The sequence below is a fragment of the Taeniopygia guttata genome, chromosome 1 (genome assembly GCF_048771995.1).
Source record: "Taeniopygia guttata chromosome 1, bTaeGut7.mat, whole genome shotgun sequence".
NCBI classification, from domain to species: Eukaryota; Metazoa; Chordata; class Aves; order Passeriformes; family Estrildidae; genus Taeniopygia; species Taeniopygia guttata.
In genome coordinates this window covers 10,451,812-10,469,807 of record NC_133024.1, presented here as the reverse complement: position 1 = coordinate 10,469,807, position 17,996 = coordinate 10,451,812, and the positions used below count along the sequence as shown (strand labels likewise).

The following is a 17,996-nucleotide window of genomic DNA, read 5'->3' as shown; positions in this document are numbered from 1 at the left end:
CTTTTGAATTACAAGAGGAGTAGGATGTAGTCAAATGTGAAAGACCTTCCATCTCCTCCTATGCTGTTTATTGGACTATATGTGAACATAGATGCATTTTTCTCTTTCCCATATGCATTGGTATATAACAGCTAATGTAATGGCTCTAACAGCCCACCCAGAGGCCTAATTTCTTAAAAGAAAGTTCATTATTATGCTGGTCTTATGCTTGCAAAGAAAATAATAGCATTAAATTAGTGTTAATTTAAAATTAGTATAATAAACAATCAAAGATTCTTCAGGATTTTATCATAATCAGATACATGTTGACTGAGCAATGCAAACTATTTATGTATAAAAGTACTGTGTTTCTGTGTAACTGAATTGGTGACATATTTAGAAAACATTCTTATTTGGTTTTTGAGTTTGTGATTATTTTTTTCTCCTAGATTTACTGTTTTAAAAAATCCATTTTAAGGATGACAAAAAAGTATTTATCACTCTTATTTATTCAGGACCAGAGGCTCTCCATAAATGTTTCATTCAATTCCATTAAGTTATATAAGGGATTGTAGCAGTTTAAAAACACAGAAATTGCTCATTTTGAAAAGGAGACTGACAATGCAAGTTTTCATATCTTAATATGGCCTCAGCTGCAGAGAGACAAAAGATGAGATGACAGCTTTAATTCATTGGTCACAGTGTACTTTATACATTTAAGCCCATCTGGCCACTTGTGTGGAACTTCACTTGGCTGTCTCCATAAAATTTGAAGCAACCCATCTTAACCTTGCACAAATAGGCGTGAAATCTATAAACCCAGCAGACACAAAGAGTGTATTAGTAAGAAAAGAATGAGTCTGCCTGCTGAACTTTCAGGCTAGGCAGTGCACTTAGGATCACAGAAGATAAGGAGAGCTGAAATACGAAATAAAATTTCCAATAAGGTAGCAGTCAAAGGCGGGGGTGATTTCTCAGCAAAATAGGTATTTGACTTCAAGGTTACAAAAACTGGAATCTGGAATGCTTCACTGGGAGAAGCTGCTGTTAATTTAACCTTTTCCATTCAAAAAGGTATCCTTTTCCAGAGGAAATAATTTCTTGTGATTCCATCTCTTGTTTGTATTGCAGTTTCTTATTTTGGCATAATGCAAGTTGCCATAATAAAAAAAATAATTCTATTCACTGCTTACTTCATAAGGAAAAGATACTGGTTTTAACCAAACAGGTTTTACAATCTTATATAGCTCATATTAATAGAATTAATAACAGCACCTTTCTCCTTAAAACATTAATATCTTGGTCTGAATTTGATGGCCCTACCAATAGTATAAAGCAAGAATCTCATGGATTTATACAAGAGTAAAAGTGGGTATTTCAAAGACCAAGCTGTGGAATGTGTAAAGCAATATCCGCTCTGAGTAAAGGCTCTGAATTCTTGCCCATGTCCTGTGCAGTAATGAAATTTCCAGTGAGCACTCACTGTGGTGGTAAAGCATCAGGAAGGCAGTATTTTGGCTTTGAGTTGCTTCACTTCAGTCAGAAAGCTCAGTCACTAATTGGATCTTCTTGCTGCTGTTCCCAAAAGGTTCCTGCTAAAGTTCAATACAGAAAGAGCAGAAAAGACCAATTCTTAAAGGTGCTGTCTCTTTAAAAAAAAATAAATTAATAGTCTGTAGAAAAATACATGTTCTTTATTTTAATGTGGGTGTTTAAGGCTAAACTGGTTTTGGAAAGTACTGCTTGTTCATTACTAATGAGACTCCTTGGCTGGTTTTAGCAATTAATAAATATTTTTTTAGTTATCCTTTAGCTTTTTCATCTGTATTTAAGGGGGCAGGATTGGTTACTTTGTAGTTTTACTTTTCTACATCCTTTTAAATAATCAGTGTTATTTTTAATTGAGGTCAAAATGAGAGACTGAGAGAGTGCAAGCAGTACATTAGACTGTGTAATACAAGATTTCAGTAATCTGTCAAGAACTGCTACATTAAAATATCTTCCTCAATACTGACTTAATGTGAACGTAGTTTAAATTTGTAACTGATTGTCAGTTCTGAGAGTGGATGTTTGGGGAGCTGACTTGTACCCATTCACATTGCTACTCATGTTTCATACTAGAGCTTTTTTTCACTTGGTGTGTTTTTGCTGCTTTTCTGAATAATTTTCTGAAGCTTATGTTGCTTTTTTAAATGAAAGAAATAAAAATAGCAGTCCACAAGTTTGTTATTTAGGAGCCTTTCCATTTGTATACTTAGTAGCCTGATTTTAGCAACTTTTTTAAGCAAATAAAAGTCACTGATACTGGAGGTGCCTGTCTTTTACAGAAAACAAACCACTTTTTTCTAGACCTGTAGAAGTGAGATTTTGAAGAGTAGTCTTAAGGATTTTACTTTGAGAAACTGGACTGCAATTATGTCAGTCTCTCTTTTCATGCTGCCTTTTATAGTTGTTCATTCAAATTAATTGGCTGTTATGGTTGTCTCTGTTTCAGATTCTCATGGAAACCCTGTGTCTTCAGAAGATCAAGTCAGTTTAGCCCAGCAGATTTCTGATGTAGTAAAGCAACCTGCCTTTATTGCTGGAATTGGTGCAGCCTGTTGGATTATCCTCATGGTCTTCAGCATCTGGTTGTATCGCCACAGGAAGAAGAGGAATGGACTCACGAGTACTTATGCTGGTATCAGAAAAGGTGCCCTATTATCTATTTCAGTCTGAAACAGGATAGCAAACAGGCTGCTGAATGCCTGTTTGCTGCCTATGTATTTTGTCATCAGTCTCTTGTTCTTCTCAGGTTCAAATAAGGAATTATCAGCTTGCTTCAGTATTTTTATGAAGTGTGGGTCAGGATCCAGTGCAGAGAAAAGCAATATTTACATAACGTGCTAAGTCTGGTTTTAGAGCATAAGTCTTGAGCTGAATGCCAGGAGTAGCTTTCCATAAAGATATTCCTACAAATGAGAAATATAAAGATGGGTTTAAGGCTGGGAGCTTCCAATATGCCCTTGCTTTCTGCCACTGTATCATCTGAAAGGAGCCATCTGGAGTAGATGGCAGCTCCTTGTCCCCCCGTCCAGTGCTTTGCTGCTGCTGGGAGTGCTAACAGTGGTGTACATTGCAGTAACACTTCGGGTGTGGGTACTTGAATTTCTCCTGTTCTGGGGGAAGCGTGGCTGTTTGCAAAAGCACAATGGTCAGTCTGCTTTCCAAGACTCTTTTCACAAATGCTGTTGTGAGACCCTTGGCTGGGACTGAGTTCTGGGGCTATCCCATCTGCATCTGTGTTTAGTCAGAATGGCAGCAGTGGGGCTGACCTAAAGCACTGCTCATTTTCATGTTATTTCTTGTTACTGATACTTCTTATGCATCACATTTTCAGTGGTCAAGCAGTGCTTTGCAGTATAGTCTCTGACAAACAAAACTAAAATCTCTACCTGGAAGATCTTCTGCAATAAAAACTTGACCCCTCCAGATCAAATAATTTCCAGGTTAAGCCTGGAAACTAAAGCTGAATTCAATGAGTTACAGGTCATTACATCTCAAAGCAGTACCTCATAGGTACTTGTAGAGTCAAAACCATAAATTATGGAATTAATCAGAAAATGGTAGGTCCTACTTTTGAAGAGCTAGAGGGATTGTATTTGACATTTAGCAATCAGAAGACAGGGCAAGGTTTAAAAGATGGACACATCTTCATGCATGGAAGGTGTCATGAGATTACATTCTTTAGTCCCCAAGAATGAATGTGTTATGGGCAAGACAGGCAAATCAAACACAAATGGTTTTAAACAGCAGCAATACGTTGCTGTGTGAAAGAAGCAGTGCTAAAAATAGCAAATGAGTGAGTGGAAGAAAGAAATACATCCGGAGTGTTGCAGAGCTGGGATGTCCTCTGTGCTATTGAGGGACCAGTGCTCACTGTGGGCTCCAGGCACAGTGGAGTTGCAGCCAAGGGAATTGGGAAGGAATTGCACCCTTGATTGTGTTCTGCTGGGATTTAGGGCAGGACAGCCCCCCACGTAGTGCTGCACTGGCCTGCGCTGTTTTGTTTTACTAATAGCATGCTGCCACACTGCCTTTCTACAGCTCTATCACACTAACATCACTGTGCTTTCACCAGTACCTATGATTAAGCAAAAGGCATACAATTTGTCCTTAAAAATGGTTACTTCAGTGACATCAGCTATTGTTCAAAACAGCTGTGTTTTTCAATATCTGTAAAAATATCTTTTGTGTAATTTGGGGGGAGTTTAAATGAAAGTGTACAGAAAAGTAGGGTATGTATCTCTGGTATCAAGTATTCTTCAAAGACAAAACCTATCTTTAGTGAAATATGAATTGCAAAGTAGTTTGCCACTCTGCAGTTCATCAAGTCATCACTGCAAGCCCAAACTTTCTTCAGTCTTGCATTTATTTATTTTTATATTTAGCTTCAGGCCTGTCATCTGTTAAAATACTTCACTACTCCCACATGTACATACTGTACTAGCAGTCTTACACTCTCAGAAGAGATTATTAATAGAAGCTCTAAGAATTAAGTCATTCTTTCATGTGGTAGCAATAGGATTTCTTTCAGTTGAACCTCCTCAGTTCCTTAAGAAACAAAACTAGGTTTAGTACTTAGCTCACAGAAAAGTAATGAGACAGTAGCTTAAGATATTTCTCATGTCCCTGTGATTGCAAATTATTTTGAGGTTCTTGATTCTCTTTGGAATCAAGCTCAGGTTTAAATGCCTGTTCTATTTTAATGAAAGCTTGTTACTATGGTTCTATATTTTGAATGTAACTAAATTAAACCTAACTATGTGAAAAGGCCTAGCTCAAAGAAAATACTATGGAAAAAAGCTTTGCTACAAAGGGAGCCTAAAATGTCCAAATACTCCAAATACTCCATTTTTTTTTTTTTTTTCTTAGTGTCATATCCCTGGAAATAAATTGGCTTGGTAAAAAGGGGTTAAACCTACAGCATGTCCTAAACTACAACAAGACACACTGCACTCCCCACAAACTTGAGAGTTCTCAAAAAAAATAAGATTAAGAAGTTGCTCGCTTAGCCAGAACCTTTTCTTTCTGTTCTGGCTTTGCTGATCACCTTCTGTCTCCAGGCTGTTTTTAGTGAATATTTGATTGTTTCTGTTACCTTTCGATGTCATTAGATCAGAAAGGGCAATGTTAGTCTTGTTCTGCCATCAGTGAGAGGAAAACGATACTGTCTTGTCAACAGGAGGGGGAGCATGTGCTAATAGGAAGAGCAGATGCTGGTGCTCTGTATTTGGATTAGAGTCCCTATTGATCCAAAGAGGATTTATAGTAGCTGTGAGAAAGAAGATTGTCAAGCAGTGTCATTGTTCTGTTGTTAACCTTTCCCTCTTAAAGCCAAGGGTTGGAAGGTAGAAAGGTGTTACAGCTAGGGAGGTTTTTCATTTTTGGTACTTATTTAAAAAAGATAATTACTCTGTATAACAGTCTCATCTCTGGAAACAAAAATTAATTGCTGCAGTAGATTTTAGTGTCTTCATTGCAGTGAGAGTTGGTGCCATTCTTGATTCAGAGGCAGTAAAACAGCAGTTCTCTTTGTTCCTTTTTCTGATTATTATTTCCTTTCTGAATACTTAAGCATGCCTATTAGTTCAGTGTAATGAGCATTTACTTAGTGAACTGCAGATAAGATTCAATAGGACCTTGATAGGGCTTTGTTAAGGAATTTGTCATTCTGCATTCTAGAATGATTAATAGTGTGGGGGTTTTGTTTGTGCTAGGATTGTCAGAAAAAAAACTTAAAATACCAAACTGAGAAGGATTTGAAAGGCTAAACCACAGTCTCAACCCCTCAGGAGCACAATAGAATACCAAGCTTTTTGCTTTTTTTGCCTTTTTTTTTTTTTTTTCCAGAATAGTACCTGCAGAGACAATCTTCTTTCTGAATTGCAATTTCAGTTTTATTTTTATATCAATGTGATTGAACCACTGGGTTAGTTGTATATATTTGGTTTATGTTCAGCTGTCTGCTAGATTTATACTAATGTGGTATGTTTCCCTTTCTCTCTTCAGCTTAATAACCAGTTTGTATTTTGTTTTGATTTTTCAGTCCCGTCTTTTACCTTCACACCAACAGGTATATATTTGCACTTTTCCCCCCTTCTTTGTTACTTAAGCATGTGTTTGTGGTACTATTTCTCTTTCTCTGACATAACCAACCAGCCCAGCTGTTTGTTGAAGGAGTTTCTTTAAACAATGTCATTAATGACAGGTATCATTATTTGTTCTCTGAGTAGTGTGCATTTGCTTTGTGGCTGACAATATTTTTTATTTGTGTGTACCATTTCAAAGCACAGCATTCCATGCAAGCATGCCATTTTGTAGCATGATCCTGTCAGTTTGTAAAACTTGGGCTCTCCTCCTGCATATTCCAAGTGAGTAGTGTGGCCTTCCACATGCAGAGTGCAAAAGGTGCTTCTGGTGGAGGACAAATGACATAACAGAGCCCAGATGCTGACTTGAAAGAGATTCAGTGAGATTGTAGCTGGTGAAATATTTGTTCCTTTCCTTTCCTCTGAATCTGCATTAATCCAGTGACCTCAGAGTTGTCTGCTTTGGAAGATACAGAAAAACAGTGTTACAGCAGTTAGGTTTCTTTGCTTGCTGCCTTAAATGGTGTTTTGCTATGAAATTTTAAAATAATTATCCTGTTCAGCTTAAAAATAGGTGCATTTCAAAATCAGTGTGAGTTTAAAATTACTTTTTGTTTAGTAATATGCAAAGTATGACATAATCTGAACCATGTCCCACCAAAGCCCATGAGACCCTTTCCATCCTGTAAACCTACAGCAGGTCCTACAGTCTGGCAGCTGAGCAGCTCATCCTCAGATGAAGGATGGCAGATAAAACCCAACACATTCTGTACCCATCAGTATTCTTCTTTCCTTTTAGCTACAGCCTGAGTGAGCAGACAGGTTGTTTCTTCCTCCTTTGTTCAAAATCTTCCATTTTCACAAGAGACCTATGGGACTTGCAGGGTGTGTGTATCCAGGCAGGGTAAAACCTACCCACCCACCCCAGCTCTGCACTCGCAGTTTCCCAGGGAATGTTAGCTCCTAATCAGCACTGTGCTAATCAGCACTGTGCTAATGTGGCCTCTGTGCAGCAGCTGAGTTGCATCCTCCAGGCTGGAGCACAGGGGAAGCCAACCCCAGTGCCTGCACTCATCCCCCAGCCCTGGCTGTGCTGGGTTGGTCTGAGCCACGTGCTGTTCATCAAACTGGAGGGTGCCTGCTCTCTAAATTCAGCCTTTTACCTTCTGCTTCCTGTTCAGCATGAGCCAGAGTGGCCCTCAATGTTTCTGTAAGCTTTGAGTGCCTCGCTGGAGAATAATTCAAACTCTTTATTATTTTGCTGTTACTTTAATTGGCTAAACAGAGGGCTTCTGTTGTAATCTCCATTGTGGCACACCCCTGAAATTCTGCAGAGGTTGGAAGCTAACATCTATTCTCTCCAATGGGTTCTTAGCATTAAAAGAAAATATCAGGGTTTCTTAAGATGTGTCAGAGCTGGAAAATAAATAGCCTCGAGATTTTTAAAGAAGAAACTGGGAAAAGCATAAAACATGTAAAACACTTAAAAGAAAAAAATCCTTGTTTTTCAATCCAGAATCTCAGTCATGCTTTGACTTTAAATGGAACCTGGCTCCCCTCTTTAGCATTACCTACAGTAAAAGACTTACCTGTAGGAATGCATCCTACATTTTAATCCTGTTATTGTAATCACTGCCAGCATTTATCTCTCTCTTGCAGACTCCCAGTTTGGAGTTCTTCTAAAGAGCAGAACTTGACTGCTTGTTTTCAGCACATTCCTAGCTGGAAAGTATAGAATCAATCAGCATCTGCAGGGAGGCAGTCTCCTTAACCCTTTGCCAAACCCAGTGCAAACCTGCAAAATTTATAGCACTGTTTCTTGTTGGATATTTGCATCATAAAAACTAACTTCCCAAAGATACTGTTTTGTGTGAAGGATATGCAATCCACACCAACAAACAAATGCATGTGGACATCCACTTTGTTCATGGAGAATACTTTTAAAATGCTAGAAAAACTGTTCCTTCTAATTTAGAAAGTGTTCTTTCTGCCAGACTGTTTTTTTAACTAAGATTTATGTATTTAAATTTTTAAATTATTTAGTTGAATTTATAAATCCAGTTGTAAAATGTTAAAAAATGTGGAGCTTTTGTGGACTTCTAGAGTGTGCTAGTTCCCTGGGTGTGCTGCAGTAACAGTCAGAAAGAGCATTTGTTTTTGCAGTAGCTTCAGCTGTAATGAGCCATTATTTACATTGGAAGTAAGGTCTGTTATAGAATCATGATACCTCTTTAATCTTGCCAAAATAATAAGGTAGAGCAAAGCTTTAACATCCAGCCATTCATGAAATAAATATATGACCTAAATTCTTCCACAGAATAAGTCCACTGAAGTCAGCAGAGTTATGTTAAGAATAAGTTCAACCTGATGTATGGCTTCCTGCTTTCTTTAAGTGATACGTGTGTGTGTGTGTGTGTTCAGAACAGAACTGAAATATAAAACCCTGTTGGGGCTCGGACTAGCAGTTATCAAGCAACACAAGTATTAAGTCTGAACTTGGATTTGAAGCAGTAGCTTGCAGAATGAGACTCAGAATTAATGTGTAAACAATGCATAATTATGGTCTTAGCTAAAATGAAACAAAGGCAAAGTAAATGCTGTTATTGAAGGACTCCTGTATGATTTTTAAATTTTTTTCCTTCTTTTTATCTTTAACTATTTCAGTAACATATCAGAGAGGAGGAGAGGCCGTAAGCAGTGGAGGCAGGTAATTATATGCTTTATTCTTATAGGTATAAATTGTGTGCAAATGAATTTAAGGATTCCAGGAGTTCAATTGTCCTTGTAAGTGATGGCAGAATAATCACTTGCATAGATAAGTTTTAGTTCATTATATTAATGTATACATTTTGGCCATATATTTTATGTCTAGGAGAAGGGTATATGATTTGAATTTTTAAGTTGACTTCCAAAACATTATTTGAAATATTTTCAGTTTTGTTAACCTGTAAAAACTGCATCTCAAAAAATGAGCAGCAGAGGGAGTGCTTTAACTTCAAAATAAAGACCTGGCTTACCACCTGATTAAGGGAGTAAAAGTAATTAAGTCGTGGTCTTTATGAAGATCAAGAAATACAGCTGTTTCACAAATACTACAAAGAAAGAAAATGTTTATTGGTAAAAATTGTTGAAGACATAAATGGCCTATAAGGTGACATTTCAAGAAAAAATCATTCTGTTAATGCAGAACAGTTAAAGCATTGCTTAAAATAGATGGGGAGAGGGAAGAGAGAGGGAAGCAGGTTGTAAATTTACAGCCACCCACTCTGAGAACCAGGTCTATGCCAGATTGAGGATTTAACTAAGGCATGTTCACTGGGTTTGCGTTATTACTTAATGAATGGCCATGGAGAAAGCAGTAATTTACATTTCCTCTGTAGGGGTGAAGTTTTCTTCAGGAGGAAAAATAATGGTTTTAGCAGAAAGGCAGGTCAGAGCAGTGGTGCTTTAGTAGCACACCATTTTTTTACTAGGCCACATTCAAAGATTTGGCATGATGCTGAAATAATGCTAAAATCTCAGAGACCGGCTGGGCAACAAAGCCCTGTAAGAATTCCTGTTCATAAGTGGCATCCTGTGATTCCTAATTTGCAAGACCATGCAAAAATTTGGAAATTGTGAAGATTAGGCATAGAATAAAGCATTCCCAGTCTACCTGAGTGCTGTACAGAGGTGAGGCTATTCAGCTCCAGCTGGACCTGGCATATTATGAGGAATTGCAGATACCTCTGCCCAGCACTGTGTGCTGCTGTGCTCTCATGGCCACCGGAGCATGGAGGGAAGCCTCTAGAACAGTTACCATGTGATTTTTAAATGGAAAAATCTGTAAATCACCACGTTGCTGCCCTTACAACAGGATAGTGAGAAAATAGGAGAGAAGAGGGATGAACCCTCTCTTTTCTTGAGAGTTGTTCAAAAAGATACTCAGCTAACATCCTTTGTGTTCTTTGTGCCACTGCTTTCTCACTCTTCCCTTAGCACATGCTAGATGAAGCACTCTCACATGGAGAACAGAAATGAACCCACCAGTGTCTACATTACTTTCACAGTAGCTTTGGTACTTCTAGAGAATCAACTTCAATTTTACTGTCCTAGTGTTCAGCAGCAGTGCCAGAATCTAACAATGTAATTGATTCAAGGTGCGAACATCTGTGCTGGTTTTGTTCATTTGCATATATAGCATTGACAGCATGTGTGATGTAACTTATTTTGTAGAATGTGAAACATAGTTTTGCAATGTAAAAAAAAAAAAAAAAAAAAAAACAAACCAAAAAAGCACACAAAACAAAACAAAGAAGTTACTTTTGCATATGAAACAGTCTTCTTATATCCAAACCTAAAGTTTTCACTTCTTACTTTATATTTGCAGTGTTTTGGAAAGGTTTAGCATTTTTGCCAAGTGCAGTTATGTGAGCATGTTAAAGCATTTTTCAGATTTCAAAATGTCACAGTGATATATTTCAACATAATCCCCACTTGTGTGATGCTGACAAAATACCCATTTCTGTGGCAATCCCTTCTCTAGACAGGATTTGAGTAATGATAATTGTGCTGGGTTGACTCCAGCCAGCACCCACACAGCCACTTGGCTCTGTCCTCCCTGCCTCAAACCCCTCCAGTAATTCAGGGAGTCAAGAAATTTGCTGCCAAGGTGAAAGATCTTTGGAAATTATGATCTCAAATCATCACCAGGTTATGGATCTGTAATGCAAGCATCTCTTGTCTGCAGTTCCACCTAAATGTCTCCAATTAGCAAAAATCTCATCTGATTATATACATCACACCACATTTCTTACCTGACAGCAGGTGTGAACGCAAAGTAAATTTTAGAAACAAAGGCTCTTTAATTCTCTGTGCAACAAACCAGTACACAGATCTTTAAAGTGCTGAAACATTCTGAGATGTTTTGTCTCCTCTAAATGCCTTGAGGTGTAGGTTCATTGTAAGAGCAGAGTGTAGGGAAAAAAGCAGGGAATTTCAAATCAGCTGGCCTGCTCACAAGCCTACACAGCTGCATATTTATTTCAGATTTTTTAAAAAAATACTTCCTTACTGGATGCATATTGGCTGGTTTGTAAGCCTGACAGCAAGTCAAGCCTCATCATCTCCTATGTTAAATTGTCAGATGACATATGCAGTACAGAAATATATATATACACACATATATGTATAGATCTTTTAAATGTCATTCTAAGTCCATGACTTAAGCCTGCAGCACTGACAGACTCTATCCCCGACAAATAACTGCATGCAGCTTGTATTTTCAACTTGCAGTTTAAGAGGATTAGCATATTTTATTTTTGAAGATCATCGCATCTAATATTATGGAAAATAGTTTTGCACTATTTCAAATGCTAGTTGCCTGTTAAATCCCAAGAGAAGGGGACTGTGTTCATATTTGTGTATGTGACAGTAGCTAAATTATCTTTTTTTTTAAAAGCACCTTAATTATCAAAGGCAATTTTAAATTGTGTGGGACTGTAATATGCCCTACTGCATTGTTAGCATGAAAACTCAAGAGCCACCAAAGATTCTAGAGAACGTTCATCAGAAAGACTTTCACACTCACCACAAAAGTTCAGCAACTTGGAAAAGTAGGAATGCTGATGACAGGAATACACTTTGTTCCAAATGCAGCTAGCATGCAGCATTCATATCTGGATGTTTTTCAGATGGTCAGTATTCCCAAGTACCTCAGACTGTCTTAGGAGATGAGTGGCTTTCTCATGGCCAAGTGTGTGTCCCCCACTCAGCATGGTTACTGAGTTCCAAATGCTCCCAAGCCACATCTGTTATCTGCTCTTCCCTTTGATGCACCACAGTAGTACTATCTGATGGTGAGGAGAACTTGTTCCATAAATAACCAAGAATTTGGGAATATTCACATTTAAATTTAGTTCTTACTTATGCATTTCCATTCTGCTTCCATGTGTGAATTTTTTGTTTATTTGACTTGCTAATCTCCTGGTTTTTACCTTGCTCTCTTTAAGAAAGGGTGAAGGGGCAGAAAAATAAAAGTGCAACCTCCTAAGAGAAAAAAAAAAATTAAAAATTAAAACCAAAGTGACAGATAAATGTTGCACACCAACATAATAGTGTAGTCCAGCAAAATGAAGTGATGCTGCCCTTGACTACTCACTCATGAATGATTTAGCAAGGAACAGGTTAGACAAGAGACTTGAAAATGCTAAATAATTGAATCAAGCTGAGTTTTTCAGTACTCAAGCCTTTTGGTACATGGTATTATTTTGTAATATCTCACCATTTGGGAAGAATGTCACTGCAATGTGAAAATGCTTTTGTTTAATTTTTGAAATGACCAAGCTTTGTTTTTAAAGGCCTGGACTCCTAAACATCAGTGAACCAGCCACTCAGCCATGGTTAGCAGATACTTGGCCTAACACAGGGAACAATCACAATGACTGCTCCATCAACTGCTGCACCTCTGGCAATGGCAACAGTGATAGCAACCTCACAACGTACAGTCGACCAGGTTAGATATGTTTCTACCTTGCTAAGGAATCTTCTTTACAGAGTACGTGCTTCTAATACCTGAGAGAGTGTACAGGTTTCTTTGGGTTTTCATTTCCAATGCTTCTAGGCTTAATATAGTGTCTCCTCTATGTCATGATAGTGCTTTTGGTCCTTTTTTGGATCCTTTCTTGGTCCTCTTTGGATACTTGCAGCAGGCTTAAGGAGCCCCTGCAAAGTTAAATGCTGCCAAAACTCGCACTGAATACATTTTGGATTCTGAATAGAGCAGATAAGGTAATTTTTTTGGGTTGTTTTGTACCTCCTTGTTGCTTGGATGGAGAAGGAGAAAGACCAAAATTATGCTAATGTGGTTTTCCTTCTGGTTTGGATGTGATGGGAAGCAAGAAATAAAAAAAACAATGCTACAGTGCTTGCAACAAAGTCAGTCTGTTTTGGCACACTCAGAAGTTCACTTTGAGTGCCATTCTGAACAAAACTGGACAGCTGGTGTTCTGTTTAGGGTGTATGAATAAAGTAGTTCACTTCATACACTTAAAGCAACAAAATACTAGGTTAAGTGGTAGTTCCTGGGAGCTTGAGCAGGATTCGGAGAGCTCTGGAAGAAAATCTCATGAGTTCTATGGAACACATTTGAGGAAGTTTATCTCAGAGCGGTAATTGTTGCCCATTTTGTTTTAAACAGACCTTAGGTTCCCTTTGGTTTAACTTTATGTTACTGGTAAGGAATGAATAAAGCTTTTCCACTACAAGTTTTGCTGGTTTTTGCTAGTAGCATGTCCCAGCAATCCAGAGGGGGAGTGTGTGAAGTCGCATAAGTGCCAAGCAGCATTACCTCCTGTAATTAATGTGAAACCAGCTCCAATGGCTGGTAATTCATGAGTGGCAGTAATGGCAATTCATCTGCAGTAATGCTGTCTGACAGTAGCCAGTGCCAGCTGCTTCAGAGCAAGGTGAGAGAATTTGGCACTAGAGGCTTTTCTCTCAGTCTGGCTGAGGATACACATTCACCAGTACCTGTATAAAAAGGTTTGTGATTCAGGGATAGTTCACTGTGGCAAGGACAGACATAGCAATTGTAGTAAATAACAAATTCAGAAAAGGAAGAGAAGGCATGTTTTTTATGGTTGCAACCTATTATAATATCTTGCATTGAACTGCAGTGGATTCTCCCTCATTTTAGCTTTCATATTAAGCTTGGTTTTGTCACAAAGTGTTTCCTTCCTTTCAAATAGAACTTCGGAGCTTGCGGGTCAGACAATGTGCTCAGAGTGGTCTCTTCTTTCCTGGAAATTCTGCCAAATTTTCTTAATTCTGTCATCATGGGCTGGTTTATGCTCTGAAGCAGCAGTGACGGATATCCCCTCAGTAGTTGTGAATATGCAAAGTAGCTGCATTTTTGATTGCTTTTTTTCAGTATAGCACTGTCTTTCAAGTCTACAGAACAGGAACTGATTGTTCTAAAAGTAGATGCCATAAAAAATCTAACTAGATAAATTTTCTGTTATATATAGGTAAACCAGTTTTAAGTACTTGTTATGAGAAAGTCTAATGTGTCTATGTAAAAAATGTACCTACTGCATATACTGTATTGATTATATTGCCTCACACACAAATCAGATGTAGCTGCAAATGAAAGGAGGTAAAAACAGATGTTCTGAATGATTCTGCAAGGATATTGTTGCAAAGCCTGAGGTATCAGGAGTGAAGAATATACTGTATATATTATTGCCCAGTATAATACAATAGACTGGGAAAGGAAGAAAGACCAGTATGCAATAGGTGAGAGAAATTAAAACATTTAAACTCTAGAAATCAAGAAGTTGAAGACTATGAAGCAATAACTAACAGAGGCAGTAAAAAACACCTCACATAAGAAGGAATATATCAAACAGTAAAGCCTTCCAAAAAACCCACAGGCTGGGGGGCGTGAAATGTGCAGTGATAAGTTCTATGTGGCATGTTCTGATACTGTTCCTTAGTCGCTGAAAATGTGGATCGGTGATTTTCTTACACAAGCATTATTTTATTCCCCTTTCTTGGGTAATATATCCTTAAAATTATGTATGTGTTAGGGAATGTTTTTGGAATTGAAAATCCTCTATGTTTGCTAGTTATTTCATTAAGAGTAATGGTAAAATCTTGAATTCTGTATGTAGTTTCACTTGCCATCCTCTCCAGTAAATTCATTGTGGACACAGGTAATGGACTTCGGGTTTTGAATTAAATTCATTAGCATAAATACCACTTCTTTTAAAAGAGGAAAAATATATTCCTGGTGAGTGTTATGTAATTACTGATGCATTAATCAACTGGAAAATGAGAATTTTTGCTTAAGGATCATTGAATTCTAGTTCCACTAAGCCTTCTAACTGCTGACCTGCAGACTACTTTACTTCATTCAGTATTCTCCCAGTGGACTGGATGTGGAGAGAAAAAAATATGTGGGCTTCATGTCACTCAGTGACAAGAGAACATGGCAAGGCAGGGACACTGTTTCATGCAGTGGCCAGAGCATCAGCATATGTCAATTTACTGTCTGCAATAAGTGGTGGTCTCAGGATGCAGTAAATGTCAGAAGAATGAATTCATGCTGTCTATATGATATATCTTTAGCATACACGACAATGTATTACTGTGCTATTACATATTTTGCAATATCCAAAGCAACTGAAAATCAGCAAAAATTCCAGATTACTTTTCTGCCTTTTTTGTTTCAAATTAAAACATAAGATTGTACGAGCAAACAATGATCAAATAAAGACTTGCTACTGGGTACTGAGTTACCTTTTGCCTTGTACTGTTTTTCTTTAATTCTCTTATATGTAATCATTTCTAAGTCTTATTTTATGAAAACCTGTTGTATGTCTATTTCTTACCACAAATACAAGAGTGTCTAGATACTGTTGAGGTGATATGAGTTGAAGTTCTTATTTAGTTACTCCTGCTGGTTTTGGTTGAATTTCCCTTACAATGCAAGTGATTTTAATCACAATTACTAATTGAATATATATATATATATACTGCTATGAGAATAATGTCTAAAACCATGAATGTTTATATGGCCTCTGTGGAAAAGCCCAGCAAGGTAAGTCATTGTAGATGTAATTCAGCAGGTCTGAATTTACAGTGAATCAGAAGAGTGAACCCTACTTTTGGAGCAGTGGTGTATAAGGTAAATAATATGCTGCAAATTATATGTAGTTAATGGCAGTATCTCTGTCTCAGTGTGTCTGCTACATGGATTCAAGCCATGTAATTGTGCAGTGAGGAAATGTTAGAGGGGGTTTCGTGGAAAGTCTGGTGTGAGCGAACAGAATGACCTTTTCTCTTTTCTCTCCTCTGTGGTTAGCCGATTGTATAGCAAATTACAACAATCAGCTGGACAACAAGCAGACAAACCTGATGTTGCCTGAGTCAACTGTATATGGGGACGTGGACCTCAGCAACAAAATCAATGAGATGAAAACCTTCAATAGTCCAAATCTAAAGGATGGAAGATTTGTCAGCCAGCCTGGGCAGCCCACTCCTTATGCCACCACTCAGCTCATCCAGTCCAATATCAGCAATAATGTTAACAATGGCAGCGGGGACTCGAATGAGAAACACTGGAAACCCTCTGTTCAGCAAAAGCAAGAGGTTCCACCCATACAGTACAACATTATGGAGCAAAACAAATTAAACAAAGGTGAAGAGCTTTTAGCTTGTTTCTCCTCTTTAGGCATCAGAGGAGTTTTGACCTTCTGGTTCTGGGAGTCTAAAGCTTTCAGGTTCAGCAATTACAGGCTTCTTCAGTGCTTTTAGACTTCTGCCTCTTTAGATTCAGAAATACGCCATTTGCAGTGTCAGAAAGTTAATTAGCAGCACAATAACCTTTCTGATACTGAATTTATTGTGAAAAATAACAAGCTGTATCTTTAGAAAAGAGTTAAATAAAATACGTTTCCTATGGATATGAGATTAATTTAAATTTAATAGTAGTTAAGGGATTGGTTAGGACAGAGGCCAGATATTTTATTCATAAGCCAGATGCATGGTAGTCACATTATATTCTACCTTAAATTTTAAATAGGTCAACCCACTCTTCCCAGTCGTGGATGGAGACTCATTAAATCTACATGCTCATGTAAACGAATGAAATTTTGCATATCAAACTCTGTAAAATTGTATTGTGTTGTACACTGGGGGCAAAAATGGAGTGATCCAATTCATTTTAGACTTGTTCCTAGCAAGCCTTCAATTCTGATATTGAGAGGCAATGCTACCGCACACAATTTTGGAAACTAAATTCCTGTGTTACCCTGACTGAAGTCTGTGGATCCAGAAGCTAAAAATAAATTTATTTCAGTGCTAACGGGAAACATCAGAATGTGCTTTTGAGGCCTTGAAGGCATGTTTCTTTAATAATCTGTGTGGGAGCTGGAAGAAATAGGTATGTGATTTCTTCTTTCTAGTCCTCCAGGCTACCATGCAACCTCTTTTAATAACCTGATTTGCAAAACAGTATCCCTAGGAGTTGGACCCATTCTAACTTGGAACTTTTTGCATGGATTGTTGTAACTCAAGTGATCACATAGTGATAAGTGATCCAGTAAAAAGAGACATTTCATTACAGGAATATTGATTTCTCTTCTGGACCCATCTACTCACAGAGGAGTTCAAAGGGCAATATAAAATGTCACACCTTCCCTTGACATAAACATGCCAAAAGAAAATTCAAGGGTTTTGGCTCCTTACTAGAGGGTGAAAGCTGTATTTTTTGTAATTGTTCTCTTTCATGAACTGTGTATTACGTACCTCTTTGGGAATTAAAACATGTTTGGTTTTTATGTGCTGGAAGATACTACATCTTTCAAATTGTGTATATTACAGCTGCATATTCTCTAGCATACTGTAGTGTGGAAAGGCCCCCTTAAAGCATTGTCTGCTGACAGTCATATATACATATTTCAGAGTGCTGATTTACTGTTTATCCTCTGTGTAAACATATGCTGTATGTAGGGCTTCAGCGTGGTCTGTGGAATGCAACTAGGCTGAGAAACTATTACAGAATACGCTCTAGTGTGAAATTTATCATTTTGCTCTTTTCCCCATGCTTACATTATCACAAACATTTCTGCAGCAGATGGGAACTGAATTCTTAGTTTTGTTTATTTTTGTTTTGATTTGCTATTTTATGAGTCGATATTCTGATCTTGGTTTTCTCATTTCCTAAGTCAAAGCCATCTTGCTGCTGATTATACCTATAGCTTTTGTGATGGGAAGTAACTATTTTGATGAGTTACATGCTGTGCTTCATCGTCACTACTTTATGTCCAGTGGTTCTGTTTATGACGCAGTTTTATTTGCTGTATGAAGAGTAACCTACCTCCTGTCTGTTCTCTGTAAATTGTA

At 37.7% G+C, this 17,996-nt stretch overlaps 1 protein-coding gene across 11 annotated transcripts in view; it reads left to right on the top strand.

The window, feature by feature from the left end:
• Positions 1-17,996, top strand: part of ROBO1 (roundabout guidance receptor 1) — a 687,808-nt gene that overhangs the window by 647,268 nt on the left and 22,544 nt on the right. For 8 of the 11 annotated variants that reach the window (XM_072923411.1, XM_072923392.1, XM_072923405.1 and 5 more), the window contains 5 exons: positions 2,474-2,671; positions 6,068-6,094; positions 8,775-8,817; positions 12,449-12,603; positions 15,955-16,290. In XM_072923411.1, the coding sequence (XP_072779512.1) occupies positions 2,474-2,671; positions 6,068-6,094; positions 8,775-8,817; positions 12,449-12,603; positions 15,955-16,290 (759 nt within the window). The remainder of the gene's footprint in view (positions 1-2,473; positions 2,672-6,067; positions 6,095-8,774; positions 8,818-12,448; positions 12,604-15,954; positions 16,291-17,996) is intronic. The other 3 variants (XM_072923395.1, XM_072923401.1, XM_072923415.1) reach the window with 3 other exon arrangements.